Source organism: Mizuhopecten yessoensis, unplaced genomic scaffold (genome assembly GCF_002113885.1).
Source record: "Mizuhopecten yessoensis strain PY_sf001 unplaced genomic scaffold, ASM211388v2 scaffold2599, whole genome shotgun sequence".
In the NCBI taxonomy this organism is placed as follows: domain Eukaryota; kingdom Metazoa; phylum Mollusca; class Bivalvia; order Pectinida; family Pectinidae; genus Mizuhopecten; species Mizuhopecten yessoensis.
The window spans coordinates 420540-447998 of record NW_018404626.1 but is presented as its reverse complement, the minus strand read 5'-3'; the positions used below and the strand labels follow the sequence as shown (position 1 = coordinate 447998).

Here is a 27459-nt window from a genome sequence, read left to right as displayed (position 1 = left end):
CAATTATAATTGACTCTGAAATTATTAACATGATGTTGATTAGAAATATATAGCTACAGGTTACCACGGAAATTAGTCTACTGATAACCAAGATTATAATCTACCGATAACCAGGATTATCTACTGATAACCAAGATTATCTACAAGTTTAAGTACTGGAACTGGCAACCCTTTATTGATCATTAATAGCTAATAGTGTAGTTAGCAACTTCACGGAGGAGTACTGAAAAAGGTGTTCCTACAGTTTACAACTTACACTATAATTACTAAGCTACTCATGTTGATTTCAGTACGTAGCTGTAGGTAATAGCTGTAATTTGTATCTTCTGATAAATTTATACACAATGACAGGATATGTACATACTCTGGTCCACAAGTTCAAATCTGTGCTTCTTTGCCCCCAATTTATCCCCAACTCAAGATAAATGGAAACTTCCCCCATATGTAATTTCTCATACATGCATGATTAAGTATTCAATTTGAGTGTTGTAAAGGCCGGTTAATTGTGAAGATAAAACACACACACGGCCCACAAATATCTAACATGTGAAGCATACATAAACATTACATTTCCCACATGAATGTCATAAATAAATGCCGACACTCTATCCTGTCAAAAAGGGGATTTAGATTAAGCGAACATAATCGGTGGAATCCTTTAGGTAAGGTTATACATATCAACTGTGTATTAAATACGCTCACTTTTCTGGCAAGTCTGAACCAGCCTGAGCAGGGATATGTTTATCCTATTACCAACACTTGTTCCCCTAACATATCTCTCAGCCAACACGTGGTAAGACCAACCTGTACTAAAGAGGACTACGTAATTATAACCTGGACGTGTCTGTCCTTTATCATTATTTTTTTCTTCGTGTAATAATCATTTGGCAGAGAAATACTGGCAATAGAGCGCAATATAAAATGTGACATTAAAAGAAAAAGGGAACATTTGATATAAAGTGTAATTGTGACAACAAAAGAAACAGAAAAAGCAATAAAAGAAAGAGAAAAAAACAATAAAAGAAACAGATTTTTTTTGATATAAAGTGTAATTGTGACATTTAAAGAAAAAGAAAAGTTTGCTCTAAACTGTTATTGTGACTTAAAGGAACAGAAAAAAATGCTATAAAGAATAATTGTGACATTGTGTCAAAATGTGATATTAAGTGTAATTGTGACATTGTGTCAAAATGTGATATTAAGTGGATTGCTTTGAACTTACTATTCAGACATGTTCCTCGTATTGGTATGTACTGAACATAACTTCTGTAGTTATCTTTTATACATAATTTACCAGGGACGAGTGCCAATTCTAGACTGGAGTATCTTCCTGACAGTCAAATTTACAGGTACGGTAAACCTTCGGTCAGTTTGAACAAAATTAAATAAATATTGTCAATCCTGTTCAAACTACACGAAATCATAACCACTAAAATAAAGAGTAGTTCAAACTATCCAAGTCGACATCAGCTAAAGGTAAAGTCATTGATGCGGAACAACGACGGCCTTATTGTGATATATATGTGCAAATCTGGAGATAAATAATGGTATATATATCTTTCTTATATTTACATGTATTTACATATTGATAATCAATTATTAAGTTCGATTGCAAAGCAGAGACAAGTATGTAGGCCGCAAATCAGTAGATGTTTTCTTGAGTAATGACAAAAGTTCAGTTGTACTGATCAGAATGCGGAGGGTGGATTGAAACTGCAATTACGGATTAATAGTTCGATCGACCACCTGGTTAGATATTTTTGTTTTGGCACATGTATAGGTAATAATTCAATGAAGTGATCGGTGGCCAGGTTACAATTATATAATCAAATTGTAATCACAGTATATCATGACAATATACACGTCTGTCAGCGATGTGACGGTCACATTCCGCACTCCCGTGTACTGTTAGGATATATAATATACATGATCGGAGCCTAAAGATGTTTTACTGGCGCATGCACATTTTTACAAGAAAGAAACTCAATTATCGGTGACATGTGACTTATTTATGTAAACAATGGTCGCACATGAGTACTACCCGTTATTCAGTAGTTAAACCCTGTCGATGCGCAAATAGATCAAGTTTCACGAGGCTATTATTGCATCGCTGATACTCTGCCAACCTCGATCAATAATTACGTAAGTTCAGTACTCAAGTTGTGTGTTCGAACAATCCGAAACGTGTGTACGCATTATTATTTTTATTGTTCAAAAAGTGTGTTCGAATTATCTGCCTATTAGAACTGACCGGAAGTTTACCGTATATAACTGAAACCTTTCAACAAAGGTAGTAGACGTTCAATAATTGAGTTGGCTCCTTCCCCCCCCCCTAATGACAATATCAAGTTTTAAAACACCTTGCATGATAGAAGTAATTATGAAATTTTTACATTTAAATAAAAACAACTTGAAAGAGAACTTTAAATGGAAAATTAATTTAATTTGATCAAATTCCATCTCAATAAATAAATCGAGACTGGATCATATAGAATAGGTTAAAGTCTGACTTTGATATCATGTATTTCAATATTTAATAACACAAACTGTGTTATTTGGAACAATGAAGTTCCTTCATACCATTAAATATATATGTATTGATGGCTTTGTGAAAGTTAAAATGCACACTAAATAAAATAGTACCTTCTAGCTATCTCGTGTCAAGGTCAATTATCCCAACATTTCAAGGTCAATTATCCCCACATTGTGAACATATTTTGAAATAAACAGAACATTCAAGGATATTTGAATAAATATGTTGTTACTAATATCTTATAAATCCAAACAAAATCGAGCTAAAACAGTTATTCATTTGTAATAAACAGATGATTCCAATTAAAAACAAGATCTGGAAGTTGGACGAATTGTTTTGTAGTATTAATTTCCACATTCGATAGATTAAAATATTATGGTATAGATAATTTTTACATAGTATCAGTGTTTTTATACTTTTGTACTGTCAGATAAACAAAAGTGTATGAATCAAAATATTATTATTTCGGACAATAAAATCAACGGGCTAGAGAAACGGCTACAAAATTCTCGACTGATGTTTTTTTTTACCAAAGTGGACTGTTTGACTCATTCACCCCTGAAGACACATTTAAACTCTTCTGATTCAAAGGTTGGAATAGTTCATGATGAAATTTCAGGGGTGGAAGAGTTAAGTTCTGTCCATAGGTGTTTTATAGTGTGTCTCACACACTGTGTAGACATATAAGTAGCCACAAACAGCATACCTGTTTCACCTATTCCACGTTATCAAGTACAGGTAGTAGCTGATAACACTAAAATATTATCAGCTATAGATTATACAGTGTTTACAACATCACATTACCTCAACAAATATAATACACATGTTTGTTCTGTTTACGGTATTGTTGACAGACGTTGTCTTTGAACCCTAATGATTGCCAGTACTCTACATATTTGTGTTCTACCTATGTATATTAACACCTCTATCATAATTTGATCATAGAATGTAATCGTTTTTAATCACCTGTTTTACCTAGATCAGTAATACACGAGAACACCTACACCTGAATCATTACCTAATATACCTGTGATTGCTGATATCTATAAATACTAATAACCCGCCTTACATTACTTATATACCAACATTTATACCTGTGGTCACCTATACCGGTGGTCAACTATACCTATGATCAGTTATACTCGTGGTCACCTAATTATATGGTCAACTATGTCTATGGTCATTATATATACCAATGATCAGTTATACCCGTGGTCACCTAATTATATGGTCAACTATGTCTATTGTCATTATATATACCAATGATCAGTTATACCCGTGGTCACCTAATTATATGGTCATTATATATACCAATGATCAGTTATACCAGTGACCACCTAATTATACCTGTGGTCACCTAATAATATGGTCAACTATGTCTATGGTCATTATATATAACAATGATCAGTTATACCCGTGGTCACCTAATTATAGGGTCAACTATGTCTATTGTCATTATATATACCAATGATCAGTTATCCCGGTGGCGACCTAATTATACCTGTGGTCAACTATGTCTATGGTCATTATATATACCAATGATCAGTTTTACCCGTGGTCACCTAATTATACCTGTGGTCAACTATGTCTATTGTCATTATATATACCAATGATCAGTTATACCGGTGGCCACCTAATTATACCTGTGGTCAACTATGTCTATGGTCATTATATATACCAATGATCAGTTATACCTGTGGTCACCTAATTATACCTGTGGTCAACTATGTCTATGGTCATTATATATACCAATGATTAGTTATACCTGTGGTCAACTATGTCTATGGTTATTATATATACCAATGATCAGTTATCCCCATGGTCACCTAATTATACCTGTGGTCAACTATGTCTATTGTCATTATATATACCAATCATCAGTTATACCCTTGGTCACCTAATTATACCTGTGGTCAACTATGTCCATGGTCATCATATATAACTATGATCAGTTATACCTGTGGTCACCTAATTATACCTGTGGTCAACTATGTCTATTGTTATTATATATAACTATGATCAGTTATACCTGTGGTCACCTAATTATATGGTCAACTATGTCTATGGTCATTATATGTATATATGCCTATGATCAGTTATACCTGTGGTCACCTATACCTATGGTCAACTATAACTATGGCAAATATACCTATGTTCAACTATATACCTGTGTTCAACTATATACTTATGGTCACTATAAAAAAACCTGTGGTCACCTTAACCTATGGTCCTTATATAAACCTGTGTTCAGGTGTACCGATATATCCCTATGGTCACCTATACCTATGGTCCTTACATATACCTGTGGTCGGGTGTACCTGTTGTTACTATATATATCTGTGGTCGGGTGTACCTATTGTTACTATATAAAACCTGTGGTCGGGTGTACCTATTGTTACTATATATACCTGTGGTCGGGGGTATATACTATATATATACCTGTGGGGGGGTATACCTATTGTTTCTATATATATACCTGTGGTCGGGTGTATCTGTTGTTACTGTATATACCTGTGGTCGGTGTATCAGTTGTTACTATATATACCTGTGGTAGGGTGTATCTGTTGTTACTATATATACCTGTGGTCGGGTGTATATACTATATATATACCTGTGGTGGGGTATACCTATTGTTACTATATATATACCTGTGGTCGGGTGTATCTGTTGTTACTATATATACCTGTGGTCGGGTGTATCTGTTGTTACTATATATACCTGTGGTCGGGTGTATATGTTGTTACTATATATACCTGTGGTCGGTGTATCTATTGTTACTATATATATACCTGTGGTCGGGTGTACCTGTTGTTACTATATATACCTGTGGTTAGGTGTATCTGTTGTTACTATATATACCTGTGGTCGGCTGTACCTATTGTTACTATATATACACCTGTGGTCGGGTGTATCTGTTGTTATTATTTATACCTGTGGTTGGGTGTACCTGTTGTTGCTATATGGTCGGGTGTACCTGTTTTTCCTGTATATACCTGTGGTCGGGTGTACTTGTTACTATATATACCTGTGGTTGGGCGTACCTGTTGTTACTATATGGTCGGGTGGACCTGCTGTTACTATATATACCTGAGGTCGGGTGTATCTGTTGTTACTATATATACCTGGGGTCGGTGTATCTATTGTTACTATAAATATACCTGTGGTCGGGTGTACCTTTTGTTACTATATATACCTGTGGTTGGGTGTACCCGTTGTTACTATATGGTCGGGTGTTCCTGTTGTTACTATATGGTCGGGTGTACCTGCTGTTTCTATATATACCTGTGGTCGGTGTATCTGTTGTTTCTATATATACCTGTGGTCGGTGTATCTATTGTTCCTATATATATACCTGTGGTCGGGTGTTCCTATTGTTACTATATATACCTGTTGTCGGGTGTACCTGTTGTTACTACATATACCTGTGGTCGGGGGTATATACTATATATATACCTGTGGTCGTGTCTATCTGTTGTTACTATATATACCTGTTATACCTGTGGTCGGGTGTATCTGCTGTTACTATATATACCTGTGGTCAGGTGTATCTGTTGTTACTATATGGTCGGGTGTACCTGTTTTTCCTGTATATACCTGTGGTCGGGTGTACGTATTGTTACTATATATATACCTGTGGTCCGGTGTACCTGTTGTTACTATATATATACCGGTGGTCGGGGGTACCTGTTGTTACTATATATACATGTGGTTAGGTGTATCTGTTGTTACTATATGGTCTGGTACAGATGTGTCCCTGCCTTACTACTTTATACAGTACATCTAACATCCTTTGCCTAGCAATACCACTTTAAGATAACTTAACCCACACATGGATGCTTTCAATAATATATCCAGTGTTTGTAAGAGTTTGGCAAAGTATTGCTGGCTTAATTTTTAAAGTGTATCTGTTGTTACTATATATCCCTGTGGTCGGGTGTACCTATTGTTACTCTATATATACCTGTGGTCGGGTGTACGTATTGTTACTATATATATACCTGTGGTCGGGGGTACCTGCTGTTACTATATATACCTGGGGTCGGGTGTACCTATTGTTACTCTATATATACCTGTGGTCGGGTGTACTTGTTACTATATATACCTGTGGTTGGGTGTGCCTGTTGTTACTATATATACCTGTTATACCTGTGGTCGGGTGTATCTGGTGTTACTATATATACCTGTGGTCGGTGTATCTGTTGTTAATATATATATCTGTGGTCAGGTGTACCTATTGTTACTATATATCCCTGTGGTCGGTGTATCTGTTGTTTCTATATATCGCTGTGGTCGGGTGTACCTATTGTTACTCTATATATACCTGTGGTCGGGTGGACCTGTTGTTACTATATATACCTGTGGTTAGGTGTATCTGTTCTTACTATATATACCTGTGGTTAGGTGGATCTGTTGTTACTATATATACCTGTTATACCTGTGGTCGGGTGTATCTGTTGTTACGTGTATCTATTGTTACTATATATACCTGTTGTCGGTGTATCTGTTGTTACTATATATAACTGTGGTCGGCTGTACCTATTGTTACTATATATACAGCTGTGGTCGGGTGTATCTGTTGTTATTATTTATACCTGTGGTTGGGTGTACCTGTTGTTACTATATATATACCGGTGGTCGGGGGTACCTGTTGTTACTATATATATACCGGTGGGCGGGTGTATCTGTTGTTACTATATAGACCTGTGGTCGGTGTATCTATTGTTCCTATATATATACCTGTGGTCGGGGGTACCTGTTCTTACTATATATACCTGTGGTTAGGTGTATCTGTTGGTACTATATATACCTGTGGTCGGGCGTACCTGTTGTTACTGTATTTACCTGTGGTCGGGTGTCTCTGTTGTTTCTATATATACCTGTGGGCGGGTGTACCTGTTGTTTCTATATATACCTGTGGTTGGGTGTTCCTGTTGTTACTATATATACCTGTTATACCTGTGGTCGGGTGTATCTGTTTTTACTATATATACCTGTGGTCGGGTGTTCCTATTGTTACTATATATACACCTGTGGTCGGGGGTATCTGTTGTTACTATATGGTCTGGTACAGATGTGTCCCTGCCTTACTACTTTATACAGTACATCTAACATCCTTTGCCTATCAATACCACTTTAAGATAACTTAACCCACACATGGATGCTTTCAATAATATATCCAGTGTTTGTAAGAGTTTGGCAAAGTATTGCTGGCTTAATTTTTAAAGTGTATCTGTTGTTACTATATATATCTGTGGTCGGGTTGTCCTATTTTTACTATATATACCTGTGGTCGGTGTATCTTTTGTTACTATATATACCTGTGGTTGGGTGTACCCGTTGTTACTATATGGTCGGGTGTATCTGTGGTCACTATATATACCTGTGGTCGTGTGTACCTGTTGTTAATATATATCTGTGGTCGGGTGTAGTATATGTTGTTACTATATATACCTGGGGTCGGTGTATCTATTGTTACTATAAATATACCTGTGGTCGGGTGTACCGGTTGTTACTATATATACCTGTGGTTGGGTGTACCCGTTGTTACTATATGGTCGGGTGTACCTGCTGTTTCTATATATACCTGTGGTCGGGTGTTCCTGTTGTTAATATATATATCTGTGGTCGGGTGTCTCTGTTGTTACTATATGGTCGGGTGTATCTGTTGTTACTATATGGTCGGGTACAGATGTGTCCCTGCCTTACTACTTTATACAGTACATCTAACATCCTTTGCCTATCAATACCACTTTAAGATAACTTAACCCACTCCTGGATGCTTTCAATAATATATTCAGTGTTTGTAAGAGTTTGGCAAAGTATTGCTGGCTTAATTTTTAAAGTGTTGTGATCCATCAGGAAAAGCGCAGGACTCAAATATCTTTGTTCCAAAAATTCTAATATAATGTAACTTTAAGCTTTAATTTTCCTTACACTAACTATGAACTCCCCATACCTGTGTAGGTTTTCAATTCCTATAACACAGATGATTTGAACAATTTCTTCAAGAGATTTTCACCCATTATCTATTAATGGTTTTTAATTGTACAGGGTACAAATGTTTTCAGTACTCGGTCATTTAAGTAGCGAGGTGATTCGGTACTTGATTAAGACATTTTGGCACTTCCCAAAAGATGTTTAGACATTTTATAAATTTTCGGCACTTGGGTTGATGTTTCAACTTTGTATTTTGTTGGATTTTGTGTCTTGTGTGTTGTTGACTTGATATTTCCAAATTCTTCAGCATTTTTTCGTATTTACGAAAAAAAATAACATCCTACCCTTACATAACAAAACTATCAGTCCAGAAATGTCCAGGATCCAGTTTACATGGCTATATATGTATCACATAACAAATCATCTTTGTAACATCCACAGTAGGGCTGCAACGATATGCATACCTCACGAAACCATAGATATAGCAGTGCGATGCTTACAATATGATATGTATCACGATACAAATATCTGCTTAAAAGGTCAAATTCATAATGATTCAGTGCAGGATTTTATCTAGTTATGTCATAGACATCAATAGTAAATAAAATCGGAAAATATTTATATATAATTTCCAGTATTTTGGGGTTTGACTACACAGTGAACCAATTCAATCTTCACTGACGGATTCAAACAATAAGTACACTTTTATAGAGTATGATAAAAATTGATTCATGATTTAACTGCTGTTTATTAAGTGTATTTCAGTACAGGCAAATGAAACAATTTGATATAATACACAAGAAAGTATCGTGATACGTATACAATATGATATATCGTTTCAGCCCTAATCTACAGGACAGGTTTAACCTAACAATGTATACAGAGATAATAATTTATAACACCAGATATTGAAGCCATCAAGCCTTCATCAGTGGCCAGTCCCATTTCTCCTTTAAAAGCCACCCACCAACACTTGTAATTAGAATACTTTTCCTTATTTGTACAAGCTTATTACCTCTGTCATCAAACTGACACAAGATTTTACCCATAATAACTACCACAGGTATCAGAAGTACTATAGATCGTATCCAGAAAAGTTCACATTAAGTGTGTATGAGGTTGTCGTAGAGAGATGTTTAATGGGACGCCATGTAGAGGCTGTATTTTCTGCCATTGTGTAACTGTATATTATAGGTGCCAAGTGTCACCTAATACAGCAGGTAATTAAGATAAGCAAACCCCCAACACCTCAAAGTATACACACACTAAACCACCTCTACAAAATCTAACACTTTACAAATTGTTAGCATAGTTTAGGCTTGAAGCATAAATGATTGAGCGGTTCTTTAGAAAAGTCACTTGCCCATATCAATACCATACTGTGTCAACGTGATGGTGGTGGGGGGATTTAATTCTCCATTACTCGACCAATTGGTTCTGTATCCTGCAGCCATTGTAAAGCCACCATTACCAGTCTTTAGGCATGTTTTACAGAGCATCTCAGCAGGAACAATCACCGCTACACACTGCTATACAGCCTGATGCTGTAGCCAGGCCACCATGCAGGCGTCAAATTTTACATATTATTTTCCATTTTTTTTTTATATGCTCCACTTTTTAGAGCTCAGTTGATCTATATGACAATTCATCATGACAATTCTGAATTAAACCTTTGTTATATGTTCTAATAGATGATTAGTACATGTTCAACCTTTAATTGATATAAAACCACTGGGCCAACAAAGGTTTATTATATTTATCGAAGTGGTAAAATGAGGAAATGTGCAAAGTTGGTGTGGAAATGCAATAGTGTTACAAAAGTGTGTCCATATTACACATCACAACCAACATAAGCCTTTCCCAGCTCAGTATAAAGGATAATAAAATTTCTTTGAAATTACCAATAGAAACTCCTGATCTGCAGAAATAAAGATCTTGGACATATTTCATCAAAACGTGTGTGTTAACAGCTTCACTATTATAGAACTGACACCAACAACAACACACATTGACTTCTAATTAGGGGAAGTTAATTAGTAACGCAGTATAATTAGAATGTTGTACATGCAAACAGCTCAGCTAAAATAGACCTACTGTGGACTACACACCTGTATATACCGCTGTACATGAAATCAATAGTGCAGGTAAATGGAGATTATCATCCGTGGTCTACTCTGGTCAAATATTGGCCTTTTAAATCATTCATAGTGATATGCCGGTCCACAACTTGTAAAGGGTAGCTGTTTCAACCTGTGCCAATCTTTGACATTTATATAGTTTAGAATAGCAAGTTTCCCACTGAAGTTTAATAAAACACACCGTATTATGTGTATACAAACAGTTTACCGTACAAGCCACTTTAAGTGTGTACCCAGTGTAAACACCTCGTTGTTTGTGGGCGACCTGTCATTCGACACGCTATGACTTACCAAAGTACTGCATGCACACACAAAAGTGCTACAGATCCCGTCCAACAAAGTTAACACTGTCCGTGCCACTGAGGTTAATTAATCCACAAATGAATGAGAGCACAACACAGGAGGAGAATCATCGGTACCTGTTCTAGCTGGCACACAGATGTACCATTAAATGGTCTTTTACACCCCAATAGGTGCCTGCTCTTTGACACTAGTATCTGTCACCTCCGTTCCTCATTTACGGCACACAAATACAGACAAACATTGGCTGTCTCATTAAGATCCTAGCACCGTTAGATCCCAGCACCAAGTGTACACATTTTAGCACTGCCTGTCCGTGGGGCGATAGATATAATCCTTTGTTTACTCACACACTTGTTAAATCCCAGGTAAAACAGGCGTGTAAAGCTAGGGTCTTCACCACTGTCCAGTCACAGGTACATCCTAATTACAGGTAAGGTGATGGAGGACCTGACCTACAGGTACGACACACCTCCAAGGTATATATAAGTACACCTATTGGTCGGGATCAATCATACCTGTAATCTGTTAATGGGTGTATATATATATATATCAGGTATTGTATGCAGTTTCTTAAAGGTAAGAAATCACAACAAGTAAGTATCCTGTAATCCTATTTATATAAATGTACAGGTATAATGACTGCATGCCTGGTTGCTGTTTGTACAGATTGTGTTGATCCAATACCTAGAGTTAACTCTAGTGTTAATTCTCCTCCAGCCTTTCATGTACTTACCACAGCACAATCCCAGCTATAGGAGGCTCCTAGTGTATAAATAATCACCAACATCCCTATATGGAGCTATATAATACCTATTGTCAGCCCTGTGTCTCTGACTGCTGGGGGGGGGGGGGGGGGGGGGGGGGGGGGGGATTAAATCACAAGCAATGAAAGGCCATACTTACTGTTATGTCGGCCTTGTTGCTGTCCGGAGTGACTAGCATATGGCAAGCTAATAATGCAGGGCTAATACTACTATCCGAGTGACTTTCAGGATGACTTTTTACAGTACAACTATACCTGGGTGCTTTAAAATGTTTATCACAATGGTTGTGTCTTCAATATCACAACCTTACTTAGCTATCATCCATGTCCACTCCTTGTTTACTTTATGATACCTCCACACAGTCCTTTACTAACACTGCCCATGTCCCTGCACATGTCCACACAGCCATCTACTTGAACACCTGACTACAAGTATGCTGTAGTACTTCAGACATTTTTCATTATCTCCAGCTTATCATGGACTGTCAAGTACTCTCCAGTACATAACAATCTACCAGTAACCTCACCTGTATATTTTCTTCCAGGTTCTACCTGTCCTTTCTCCAACAGCCTATCTGTCCACCTCTCGAATCAACTACCTGTCCTTTCTCCAACAGCCTATCTGTCCCCTCTCGAATCAACTACCTGTCCCCTCTCCAACACACTACCGACACGTCCCCTTGTTACCTGTAGAAATGTTCACTTGTTACCTGTATGGAGGCTGGAAATAACACCGAACAGTGAGCCAGCTATACATGCAGTAACAGCCCTGAACCACCCCCACCATCAGGCAATACACCGCCCCTACATACCTGATTACGACCTGTCCATCTCTGGCTAGCTTAGCCAGGTGATGATTATAAGGCAAGACGTCACCTGACAAGTAGCTAGTCTCTAAGATGTTCAACCATCATGGGTAAAGGAGCCAGTGACCCAAGAGTACACACCTCCAATTACAGCTCCCTAACAATGACAGGTAGGGCCAGGTGAGAGGCAGGGTCACAGGTAAGCATACCTGTGTCTCCCTACTAGACTAACTTTGATTCCCGATAGAGTGACTGATAGGACCCACTGGAGTAATGCAGACAGCCCTATGATACACCTAACCACCATACACCACGGTCTAATGTACATCAGGCATACCACAACTGTTTACAAGTCAGCTTGTCATCATAACTTACATACCTCCCTGTTACCTATAAATCACCTCACACTAAATAATTAGCACGATACCTGTAAGCTATAATAGATATTACCCACAAGCTATTTCTCCACAGCTATCCTAATGAGTAATTTGCACTAGTTTCCGCCACTGTAGAGAAACTACAGCATACAGATAATTAAGTGGCAATTCCAGCTTAACACCAAATTAAATTTTAGTCACACCGGTTACCTTCATACGTTGTTTTGACAAAATAATTCTGTGTGCGACATTAAATGCAAGAGTTTTTTAAGACTTGACATAGATAATGAGAGTTAATAAAATTAAGTAACGGTGGTACTAAACATCGACGGTAATCAATTAATGGAGCATCGAGTATAAATATATTACTTCTGTGTTGTTTTTTTCTTCAAATTTTTAATCTTATTGGATCTTCGACGGAGCTCACTTCTTTTAAAAATAGTTGTTCACATAAAAATTAGATTTACTACTGGTATCATCCGACTGAAAGATTAGTAAAACGAAAATGAAGATTCAGTCATAAGCGATCTGGAATAAACTAAAATCAATATATCTCAACAGTATACCATAGGGTTATATACTTCTGTTGATGACTTAATAATCCTCTGCTTATTCTTCACGATTCCAATCACCATTACACCAGATATAGCAGAGCCATTTACCACTCCAATTACACGCTAAACGACACAGACACATTCCTTAATGTTCTATTTCATACTCCACTGATAAACTCAATATACCAGCTTTTGTTTTTTCTGATTTCTTTTTCAATGATTAGACCTGACTGAAACTGTTGACTGCATGTGTGTGTACAATCGTAGCCTTATGTAACTAGCAGTATGATTACAATACATTAGACTGTATAACTACGGTATTTGACTGACTGTATAACTACGGTATTTTACTGACTGTATAACTACGGTATTTGACTGACTGTAGTTATACAGTATTTTACTGACTGTATAACTACGGTATTTTACTGACTGTATAACTACGGTATTTGACTGACTGTATAACTACGGTATATTGCGTGTATCTGTAATGTCCAAACCTATTCTTTTACTGATTGTATATCAGTTTACTTTATTAGGACATATAACATTTACTTTTTATTTTGTTAATCAAATCTTTATACCGTACTGTTAATCAAGCAATTTTGGTGAAATTTTATTTTTAAGTCTATTAAGCATTAAATCAAGAGTCAATTTGGCAGCACAAAGGTACAACAGCATCTTATGTATAGCTTCAGGACTACAGATATATATAGCATAGGCAATTTACATAATATCAAATCACTAAATCCCTACAACTGTTTAGAGTATAGGTAGCTAGTACAAAAAACTATAGGAACATACATATTTACACAATATCAAAGCATACATGCCATAACTTTCCGGTGCAAAATAGTGATATCAGTGACTATTTTTAGTGACATTTGGTCAAAATTAGTGAGATTTTTTCTCTGAATTCGTGAGACATTTAAAACATAAATTATATATAGCATATAACATAGTATTGAATCATTTGTGTTATTTTGAAGCCTCTAATTACTTTGTTGGAAGCAAAATTGAAGATTTATTGATATTTCAAAGGATTTTAAGAAGGTTTACACTTGACCTCGCTACGGTCAAGATAAAGCTATCAACATTCAAAAGTAAATAAATCACATAAAAGTAAAAAAAATAAGAAATTCTAGAGGGATGTCCTTGTTAACCCAGGTTAGAAAAAAATATATCTCAAAACATTGGGAATATTTAATATTAATTTGTTTGGAAAAAATAACCAATAACTACTATTTTTTTATATCCAATTCTGAAGAAACTTGTTTTCTTCTGTTTATGTTATTTTCATTAACACTCAATCCCATCCCGAAGGCAAGAGAATGAATTCCGGATTCAAAATCAGTGTCCGGTTTCGATTTTATAGTCACCTCCAACATTTCCGTTTTGGTATTAATGTTAATATCAACTGTCATCACATATTAATTAGGAATTAGCCCCCACTGGATGTGGGATCACTGATTTAATTGCTTAACAGTTCAAATCAGTGAGCAAGTCACCAAGCCATGCCCCACTAAATCGGCTGGCCTGGCCATTCAGAACTTTCACACCTATGCTGCTAATTGGCATGGCCTGTAATTTAAGTGGCTGGCGTGTGACTTCAGACCTCTCAGTGTGAATCCATGAAGCTATTGTTTATTCACTAAGATTGACCAAATTTCGTTTCTTTTCGTGAGATCAAATTATTTGAAATGAAAAGCGTGAAGATGGGTCCCAAGCCGCAGGAAAATATTAGCAGTATTCTACAAAATCTGGATTGCTGTTAAGTTTTAAGGCAAAAGAAATTTCTTGCTTTTTTCCCCTTCCAAACCTCTTTGGTTACATATTTCATGTCACAAATATTGTGTCTGTAAAGAGACAGAGAGACATTTTGGAAGGCTATTTTTCGTGAGTCTCACGCCAAAATCGTTAGGTATGGCATGTATGTCACAGCAAGATATCTCTAACTGTATATAGCATTAAACTACAGGACTACAGCTAAAGGATGTAAATCAAAACATATATTTACATAATACTACAACTAACTGTTCATGCAGCATAGCTAGGAGGAAAACTACAGGACGATACCACTTACAGGATTATCAAAGCAATATAACTGTATAAATTGTACCACTACAGGACTACATCAGCTAAAGGATGTATATCAAAACATATATTTACATGATCTCAAAACATAATATCTCTAACTGTTTATAGTGTATCACTACAGGACTACAGGTACAGCCAACATGATACCTCAACTGTGGTATTTATAAAGCTAGCTGTAACAGGAATGACTACAGCCAAAGACAAAATTTGCAGGATATTGTAACATTATTACTACAACTGATACAGGATTACAGCTAAAGGATGTTTATAATTTACAGGATATTAAAACTGTTTATAAAGTATGTACTACTACAGGACTACAGCTATAAATATATATATAATTTACAGGATATTAAAACTGTTTATAAAGTATGTACTACTACAGGACTACAGCTATACATATATATATAATTTACAGGATATTAAAACGTGTTTATAAAGTACTACTACAGGACTACAGCTAAAGGATGTTTCTAATTTACAGGATATCAAAACTGTTTATAAAGTAGGTACTACTACAGGACTACAGCTAAAGGATGTTTTTAATTACAGGATATCAACACCTGATATCTTCGCAGCAGTATCCAGTGTAAAACTACATACAGGACTAAAGCTTTATAACATATGATTTACAGGATATCAAATAGTGATATCTCAACAACAGTATCCTGTGTATACCAGCTACAGGACTACAGCTACAGATCCTACATAATTTACAAGATATCAAAACACAATATCATCTAACCATTACGTGAATATGACCCATTATACTTGTGGTAAATTAAAAGCCGTGCCTTTCATCAACACAGGGCAGGGCATACAATAGAGTTGAGCCACATCATGTGTTGATAGAGCTGATAAGATGTGCCTACAAGCCTGGAGATAGACTACCCCTGACCCACCACCTAGCAGGATTGTACAAACATGTCTGATAACAAAGATTGCATTCTAACAGAAATATCATCACACTGGGGAGATCCGATTAATGTCATATCCAAAACGCTAAGTTTACATAAACAACACATATATCATTACAAATTTGACACCTTCCTAATACTTTCTTACATCAAAGCAATCGTTTCTTGAGTGTTTTCTCCCATGGATTCTGAGGTGATACTACAAATGTTAAGTAAATATTTCTCACCAGTTGTCGTCGCGAGCAAAGTTTGTTATTTAGATAATGGTGGGAACAGATTCTGTTCGGTTCTTCATCATCAGGAACTGTTCTTGAGGAAAACTAATTGAGGAAAACTAAATCTTAATTCATGAAGAATACAGTTCTTAATTTATTTGTCATTTCTGTATAATGGTTTTACAGCATATCCATTTTTAAAGGCAAGGTAAAACTTATTCTTTCATGCTTTGTACAACAACTCTGGTGTAATAAAGAAGTTTGACAGTATATTACTACAGCATAATTAAAAACAATAAAATAACTGCATTGAATATAGCCACAATTAACACGGTGGTAAAGAAACTAAAGGAGGCATTTTCTTCTGGTATTACTGTAATGCTGTACATAATATTCATCAAAGGGAGTTTGTATGCAAGGAAACTTGCAGATGTCAGTCGAGTCTGAGCCTTTATATCTGTTGATCTAAATACCATTTTTTATTGCTTCTCAAGTTTTCAGATCCTTTCCTGTTTATCAATGCCTTCTTAGAAATAATATTGCTTTACAAAAGAAGTCAACTTTTCTAAAAGACTTTCAACTTTTTAGTAGAATTGTTAGAATGTTTTGAACTGTGTTGGTAAAGGCAGCTTTTCCACGGAGTTCCTGGAGGGCCATTACAGATGTGACGTCTGTTCTGTATTACATATTAATATCACTTACATCAACAGGTAAATAAATTCAGGTGAGGAATATGAGTTAAAGTGAGAGAGACAGTTAATCTCAATTCAAGTGAACAGGGTTATGTATAGGACTATAAGTGATTTCAACATGATTATTGATGTTTGCCCCAAGCTAGCCCTGACTAACGGAGGCGAGACTTTAAACCTTATGTATATATACACCTTCAGGTATAAACCTTCTGAAAAGTGGGTAATACCTTCTCACAAGTCATCACGGGGAACATCCTTTTAACATTGCCTTCTTTCATAAACAACAAAAGCAAACAGCTTAACATGTCAAATATGAAATCTGTGACCTATGAACTATGTATTGTAGATAATAACAAGTCAATTGGCTATATCCCAGTGTGTTCAAAATTAAAATCCTATCACGTACATCTATTTGCCCAACACGAGGTGTAAAAACGATCGTTTTATCTACCGTTAAGCATGGGTACACTTAACGAGTTCACATGTCAAAATATGAAAATGAAATCTGATACGATATATTCAGCGATAGTATCATAACAGGTCAGAGCAGGACAACGCATACTGCCAGCCGGCTTTGTGTGATCAGAGCGTATTTAATTTACCTGGTATCAATCTCATATCTCCGTAGAGCTCATCAACTATTCACCATAAGAATACTCTGTCAATTCAATACCTTCTCAAGGCGTGTAATCATTCCGAGTCTCGAGACAAAAATCTATCAAACCACAACTGGCATCCATCAGACATTTTTATTATTTTGACAAAGAGCAAACAACACATATTGATCTGTGACCTGCACAAGTTAATGATGCATGCACAACTTTACACACCCTACAGGAGCATAGGACTGTTGATATAACGCTTCTTGTATAACTCAATTGAATATACAGCTTTGTACATGGGTTCCACATTGCGTTACTGATTAATTTTAATGAAACGTATCTATATATCATCTACAGTTGTTTCCCTTCCACATACATCCCCATTATATCACTATTAGCCCTTTTCTCTGAGGATTTCTATGAGATGTACACATAATACTTGCATCAAGTTTGTATTGATTTCCGCTGAACATGATGTAACACCCCGATATTAAAGTTTATACACATCCACAGTATTCTCTGCGGGCAAATCAGGTCCCCGTTACATGCATATCAAACAGGCAGGAGAAGCGTCAGTCAAATAGGACAACAGAGGGCAACATCTCAAATAGGACAACAAAGGGCAACATCTCAAATAGGACAACAGAGGGCAACATCTCAAATAGGACAACAGAGGGCAACATCAATCAAATGGGAAAGTATCAGACAATACAACACCAGATAAAATTGACAACAATAGGGGCAACATAAAATAAATGGGATACCTTCCCAGAACAGGACACCAGACAAATGGACAACAACAAGGACAACATCAAACAAATTAAATATCTTCAGAGGATAGGACACCATTCACATTAGACAAAAGAGGCAACATCAATCAAATTGCAAACCTTCAGAGGATAAGACACCACACACACATTTTACATCAAATGGAGACAACTTTTGTTGTTTGTTGACAACATCAATCATAAGGGACAGGGAACATATTGATGGCAACTCCTGGAAACAACAAGGGGAGACAACACCTGAACACAACATGTTGAGTAAACATCTGTCAGCCTGGACAACCCTGGAAAACATTTGTGAAGATTAAGCCATTGGTGAAAAGAACATCTGTCAAGAGTAGGCAACATCGAGGGACATCAGTCAAAAGCTACAACACATAGTGATTCCAACGGTGAACAAGGACAAGATCCATTAGGCAGATCAACATTGGGGACAACATTGATTTAAAATGGACAACATCTAAAGAAATTGTTGGGAAAATATGATTTGACACCAATCAAAGGGGCCAATATCAAGGATGCACCAGTCAATGGGAACAACATCAGTCAAAGCAGAAAACAAAGGGAGACAACTCCTAAGGACAGCTGGACGGATATTCTTAACTCATTCACCCCTACATGTTTAAACTAGACTTGCCCACTCTTTCATTTGGTGAAGTACAACATTTGGTAAGGTTCAACTGTAACTTCATGGGTGAAAGGGTAACGTAACATAATCACCAGCCAAAGACGACATCACCTTTATATCAAAAGGGGCATGGTTTGGTACAGGTTTCATTTATTCAACATTGACTATTTCTTGGGTCTGTTTTTCATCAATAGTGGCAAAATCCAAGTGACTGTTGGAAATCGTTTGGTATCGATATATATCACTAGTAAAATAATTGTTTCATGTATCTGTGCAATTACCCTACTACAGAAACTGAACCTACCCTAGACCAATATCTACTCTGGCTTTTAGTGCTGGTGATGACCCTCTTACAGAAACAATGGCTGATAGGGAGAGTCTGCTGCCACTCAGAGTGCCTGCTGAGATATTGATCTTGGGTGATCTAGTCAGAAAACATTAAATACTGGTTACTAAATAATGCAGATCCATACATAAACACCAGACTAGTACAAATAGTCTGGGAAAGATGGAGGTGTCTGGGGACCAAATCTGGAGAATATGGGTCTAAGGCTGGTAGCTATAGTTATACCAGCCCACAGTACACACCTGTTCTACAGCAGTACTGAGTCTGTAGGTCTGAGGGAGGATCATCAGTCCCTAGTGGTGAGTTTGAAGAAAGGGAGTTGCAAGTCCCCACCATAGAACCAAAGAACTTAGCCCCTAACCATAGAACCAATATAACAAGCCCCTAACCATAGAACCTATAGGAAAAGCCCCTTACCATAGAACCAATAGGACTAGCCCTTAACCATACAACCAATAGGACAAGCCCCTAACCATAGAACCAATAGGACAAACCCTAACCGCATAGAACCAATAGGACAAACCCTAACCGCATAGAACCAATAGGAATAGCCCTAACCATAGAACCAATAGGAATAGCCCCTAACCATAGAACCAATAGGACTAATAATAATAAACTTTATTTATTGAGGATACAAAACCTGTTTAGCGAAGCTTATCTTCCACAGGGTCCTCTGTCCCTGGCTGTGGGTGTGACAACTGAAGAGTAAACCAGTCCCTGGCTGTGTGTGTGACAACTGAAGAGTAACCAGTCCCTGGCTGTGACAACTTAAGAGTAACCAGTCCCTGGCTGTGGTTGTGACAACTGAAGAGTAACCAGTCCCTGGCTGTGACAACTGAAGAGTAATCAGTCCCTGGCTGTGACAACTGAAGAGTAACCGGTCCCTGGCTGTGGGTGTGACAACTGAAGAGAAACCAGTCCCTGGTTGTGACAACTGAAGAGTAAACCAGTCCCTGGCTGTGGGTGTGACAACTGAAGAGTAACCAGTCCCTGGCTGTGGGTGTGACAACTGAAGAGTAACCATTCCCTGGCTGTGACAACTGAAGAGTAAACCAGTCCCTGGCTGTGGGTGTGACAACTGAAGAGTAAACCAGTCCCTGGCTGTGGGTGTGACAACTGAAGAATAACCAGTCCCTGGCTGTGTGTATGACAACTAAAGAGTAACCAGTCCCTGGCTGTGACAACTGAAGAGTAACCAGTCCCTGGTTGTGACAACTGAAGAGTAACCAGTCCCTGGCTGTGACAACTGAAGAGTAACCATTCCCTGGCTGTGACAACATAAGAGTAATCAGTCCCTGGTTGTGGGTGTGACAACTGAAGAGTAACCAGTCCCTGGCTGTGACAACTGAAGAGTAACCAGTCCCTGGCTGTGGGTGTGACGGCCCCTTGACTAAGGGCTGAGGGTAGGGATTACACAATCTTGGATCTCGGGACAGGAGTAATAACTCATAGCAGTTAAAGTCAGCGGAGGTATTTCACAGGAACAGAAAAAAGTAAAATTTATGCCTGCAAAAACCTGCAAAAATGTGTGAAAATGTAAAATAATTATAGAAGATAGCATCACTTTTGATAAACATCACCATCCATGATATTAGGCGAGACACAAATGCTTTAAAAGCCAAGCTGATATGTAAACAGAAATCTTGATATGTTTGTACCAGCTTTAGATTGCCCTCCCCATGTAAGATAGCCTAGCAGACACTGAAGTACCTATATACACAAGCTTCCTGAATTCACCAGCATTTCACATATTTTTAGTGTCATTTCTTACTAAAAAAAGTCCCAACAAACCTACCTAACAATACCAGTAACCTCTGCTTACCTGTAACGAGTTACACCTGTAAACAATGGCATGGAGACCCCCTGTGGCGGGGTTGCATGGATGCACTGTGTTACAGCAGGCAGTATAGCATGTGTGTTATGTGCATACTCATCATTGTGAAGGCAGTTGGTTGTGTATGGGGAGCAATCAGAGCTACGGTGCAGCCTGTGTACAGTACTGTTTAATAATCTCTGGTCCAGACATCTGTTACTGTGTGTTTACACCTGCACAACCTCACAGTCTACTAGCCCTCTAACATTGTATTATACAGAGTTACTCTACAGCATACTGTAGTCTCCTTACTACTCCAAAGAAAAACGAAGAACCCTTAATTCATAACAAAGTAGTGAATATAAGTTTGCGACTTGATCCATATATCCTTATAATTATGATTAGATGTAAAATGCAATTTACAAAAATTGGTTGAAACAAAATTGTAGCAAGTGAAAATAGTAAAACATTTGCCCTACCACCCATTCCAAAATTGGCAATTTCATCAAGAAACAAAGTTTACTATAATGGACAAGAGGCCCAGAGGGCCTGTATCGCTCACCTGTTTCTTTTGTTATATGCAACTGACATATGGTAACTTACGACCAAATTTGGTAACTAGAACACAAGACATTTTAACATCTCTTAAACGGTTCTGAAGATATTGTTGTTTGAAACTTGAAAATTTAAATTTAAAGCTATTAACCCATATTGACCTTTGACTCCCGACTTGCACTTAAAGTTGACTTTTGACCTCATTACTGTAATAAAGAAAAGAATCCACACAGCTGGTCTACATAACATACCCAAGTATCATGACTCTAGTACAAATGGTTCTTAGGATATTGTTTGAAGTTTTTAACATATTTGACCCCGGTGACCTTGAAAGAAGGTCAAGGTCATTTTAATGAGGAAACTTTATAGCACTCCATCCCAGGTACCTACTGACCAAATATCATGACCTGAGCCTTATGGAACTTAGGAAGATTGTTGAAGCTTTTAACCAAAGTTGACATTTGACCCCGACTAGCATTTAAAGTTGACCTTTGATCTCATTACTGTTATTGAAAAAAAAAACTCGCACTGCTGGTCTACATAACATACCCAAGTATCATGACTCTAGTTCAAATGGTTCTTAGGATATTGTTGTTTGAATTTTTACACATATTTGACCGCTGTAACCTTTAAAGAAGAACAAGGTCATTTTAATGAGGAAACTTCATAGCACTCCATCCCAGGTATCTACTGGCCAAATATCATGAACCTAGGGCCTACAGTTCTTCAGAAGAAGTCGTTCAAAAGAAAAAGTTGACGGCCGGACGCCGGACGCCGCAATACGGCATAAGCTCACATGGCCCTATGGGCCAGGCGAGCTAAAAATGATACAACAACAGAACTTGACAGTATAATCTACAGTAAATAACCTGTGTCGAGTTATTTAGTGTAGCAGTGATGAGGTGACACTACTATGTATACATGTGACACTACTATGTATACATGTGACACTACTATGTATACATGTAAGACTACTATGTATACATGTGACACTACTATGTGTACATGTAACACTACTATGTATACATATGACACTACTATGTAGACATGTGACACTACTATGTATACATGTAACACTGCTATGTATACATGTGACACTACTATGTATGCATGTGACACTACTATGTATACATGTGACTCTACTATGTATACATGTAACACTACTATGTATACATGTGAGACTACTATGTATACATGTGACACTACTATTTATACATGTAACACTACTATGTATACATGTGACACTAGTATGTATACATATGACACTACTATGTATACAAGTGACACTACTATGTATACATGTGACACTAGTATGTATACATGTGACACTACTATGTATACATATGACACTACTATGAATACATGTGACACTACTATGTATACATATGACACTACTATGTAGACATGTGACACTACTATGTATACATGTGACTCTACTATGTATACATGTAACACTACTATGTATACATGTGAGACTACTATGTATACATGTGACACTACTATTTATACATGTAACACTACTATGTATACATGTGTCACTACTATGTATACATGTGACACTACTATGTATACATGTAACATGTTTAACTAGGCAAGAGTAATAGCACATTCTATAGTCAAGTACCAACTCATCAACAAGGCCTGAGCTGCCACTAGCATGATGCGCAATGTCTGAACACAATAATTATTAGAGAGAGCTTAGAATATGCAATGTCAATAAACAACATTAGAGAAAGCGTAATTGGAATCAAAAATACCCGAACACAATTAAAGGCGAGCTTGGAATCCACAAGGCCAACACACAATATTTAAGTCAGCTTGGAATTCATTGAATGACATAATTAATTACTAGTATGAGTCTTTTACAATGCCTGAACATCTGCAATGTCTGAAAACAATAATTATTAGAAATCCAAAATATCTCATGTATAACTATTAACATTGAGCTAAAAATCAACAATACCTGACTAACTACAACAGTAAGCTAAGAATCTGCTATAATTGAACTAGTACTTCATGTATAGTGAGCTAGGCATCCAAAATAAAGGCCTGAACTAGTGTCATAGTATCTCACCATGAGCTAGGCATCCACAACACTAAACTAGCTAGTACTATAATGAGCTAGGCATCCACAAGGCCTGAACTAATACTCTAGTGAGCTAGGCATCCACAAGGTACAACTAGTGATATAGTGAGCTAGGCATCCACGTGGCCTCAAATAATGCTATAGTGAACTAGGCATCCTCAAGGCCTGAACTAGTGCTATAGTGAGCTAGGCATCCACAAGGCCCAAACTAGTGCTAAAGTGAGCTAGGTATCCTCACAAGGCCTAAACAAGCTAATACTATAGTGAGCTAGGCATCCACAAGGCCCGAACTAGTGCTAAAGTGAGCTAGGCATCCACAAGGCCTGAACTAGTACTATAGTGAGCTAGGCATCCTCAAGGCCTGAACTAGTGCTAGAGTGAACTAGGCATCCTCAAGGCCTGAACTAGTACTATAGTGAGCTAGGCATCCTCAAGGCCTGAACTAGTGCTATAGTGAACTAGGCATCCACAAGGCCCGAACTAGTGCTAAAATGAGCTAGGCATCCACAAGGCCTAAACTAGTGCTAGAGTGAACTAGGCGTCCTCAAGGCCTGAACTAGTACTCTAGTGCGCTAGGCATCCTCAAGGCCTGAACGAGTGCGAGAGTGAACGAGGCATCCGCAAGGCCTGAACTAGTGCTATAGTGAACTAGGCATCCACAAGGCCCGAACTAGTGCTAAAGAGAGCTAGGCATCCACAAGGCCTGAACTAATACTCTAGTGAGCTAGGCATCCGCAAGGCCTGAACTAGTACTATAGTGAGCTAGGCATCCTCAAGGCCTGAACAAGTGCTAAAGTGAGCTAGGCATCCACAAGACCTGAATTAGTACTATAGTGAGCTAGGCATCCTCAAGGCCTGAACTAGTGCTAGAGTGAACTAGACATGTACAATGCATGAAGTAGTAAAGGTGTCGCTGATAACATTAGTGGGCTCATCATCTGCCAGTGTCTTATGTGGATCAGATATGTAATTACTTTTACGCCTGCAGTTACAGAATTAACACTCTCATACCTCCTATTGACTTTCATCACACTTAAGACCTGGTTCCCCACTACAAATAGATGCCAATAGACAGATGATGATGTGTTGGCTCTTACGTCCAGTAGGTATATACTACACACACAAGGGTGATAGCTGCTCAGTTTTACCAAGTGCCAATTCTTGTGTCAGCTTCCTTCATATAGCTTTTAGCCTTGTTAAAAGGAATGCCCATGCATTGAAATGAGCCTTACTCTGGATCAAACCACAGGATGTTATAGACATATAAACTCCCTCTCAGTCTAGATTATGTAGGGGCTGCTTCGTACTGATACAGACTAGCCCGCCAAGTCTACACCTCAGACCTGTGTACCACACAGATCAAAAGTCATCTGTGTAACATCACACAGGTCGCACATCTTGTACAATTTTAGAACAAGTACAATGTCTATTACGGACTATATCCAGGTTCCAATTTTAAAATCTAGTTAACATTCTGGCAGTGGCGCCTGTATAGAGAAAATAAGAGTCAGTGTTATCTTCACGGTCCAGCGAAGATTTCTGCATCACTTTCGATCAGACATGAGAAAAAGTCTGTTACATATTAACACATTTTATAACTTATAAAAAATACACATTTCATTTTAGCTGATGAAAAAATTGTATTTGATATACTTAGTTATTGAGTTATCATATGTATGGAAACTAAGGCTGTATTGATCAATACCTGAAGGATTTCACAAGAAAACAAATCTTTTATCTGACTAAATAATAAACAAATGTACACATCCTTGATCAAACCAATGATTTTTCTCCAGTAGCAGCTAATACCACACCAGGACTCAGTCCTCAACACTAGTTATCTTTGAACACAAAAATTATCTCTCCGTAGTATATTACCTGCCTGGTCCTGAGGCCTCCCTGCGAGAGTATGGGACAGTGGGGAAATAACTATGTCTATATAAGTGGTAGTATCCGCAATGTTCTATAGGAAGTGGCAAATTTCTCCTTCCTCATGTGCTCATACTTATCAACTTAGATTAAGGAAACAGCATATTCAGGGGTAGTGTCGGGGATATTTGTGCCATGCACTTATAATATATGACACTTATAACCCAACACAATGGGGTTTAACAGCATATCAGAAACATCAAGTAAACAAGTATCCTCAAAGTCAGGCCACTTAAAAGTTCAGTGGAGATAGACTCTGCTTTGTGTTAGATGTTCACCCACGTTTTTGTGATATGTCTAGTCCCATACAAGGATTTGATACATTTATCAAACTGACTTGATTGAGGAAATTGCAAAACAGATCTTTTACTCACTTCATACCTTTTAAAACTTATGCAATGTATTTCATTAATTTATTTAAAGTACTCCCTAAATAATGACTACATCCATAACAACTAATGGAACTTTATGTAAACCCGGGTAGTTCAATATCAAAGGCAACCTTAATCTCGGTCTGAATGGTATTCCCTGTGAGATTTTCAGTTATCCTACAATTAATGACAACATGTTTTTAACCTTTGACCTACACATCAATCAGTACCTCTGTACACGGCTTCCTCTATTGGTATAGGGTACTGCCATAACTGCAGGCCATATACCATATTCACTGTTATAAGGACTCCTGCCCTTGAGACCCCATACCTTTTTGGGGCAATTATTGAAATGACAGAAGCACCTATTCTCCTGAATATATGATCACCATTCTAGTCCTCTGTTTATAAAAAATAGTACTATGCATTTTATATCAAACATTTAAGTCTCACTTTGTGATTACTGTTTTTCAGATTTTTAAAAAAAGAGTGAACAATTTTGGAATTTTCTCTGGGAATGTGTTTGACAGTTCTGTCACTCCTACAACCTAGTTTTATCTTAATAAGAGCCCACTTCTGCCAATATTTCCGAGTACCCGGGTTGGTAATTACAGTCAATATGGTACAGCTCATATAAAATACCATGGACTGCTAACTGCACACTTTGACTGGTTTCTTCTTTGCTTAGTTTATGTTTTTATGGCCACATAATAGAAATACATTTAGTCCACGGGACACAGTGATCATCAAGCTGTGTTGCAATCTGATAAAAGTAAATATATAAATAGTAATTTTCTTATCTTGGTTACATATGACCTTTGAATGTTTTCCTTTTTTATCCTGGCTGTTAGCCTCCGTCATGGTGAGTGTTGAACCAGGGTGAGAACAGAGTGCCTGTTTTACAAGCAGATTGAGTCTGATGCATGTTAGTGATAGGTTAGGCTGTATGTAGGATGTATGGTGTGTGTACAGTTTACCTTGATGGGAGGGGGCACCGCCCCCGACAGCTGTAACC

General features: G+C 37.4%; 1 protein-coding gene across 5 annotated transcripts in view; it reads right to left on the bottom strand.

Annotated features, from left to right (window-relative positions):
- The window catches only part of LOC110446177 (arginine-glutamic acid dipeptide repeats protein-like), a 183904-nt gene that overhangs the window by 77668 nt on the left and 78777 nt on the right, over positions 1-27459 (bottom strand). The window contains exon 1 of one of the 5 annotated variants that reach the window (XM_021491197.1): positions 10900-11410. The exons of the other annotated variants lie outside the window; for them this stretch is intronic. Coding sequence (XP_021346872.1) covers positions 10900-10912 — 13 coding nt within the window. The 5' untranslated portion in view covers positions 10913-11410. Of the gene's footprint in view, positions 1-10899; positions 11411-27459 lie in introns of those variants that run through there. 5 annotated transcript variants of the gene reach the window in all.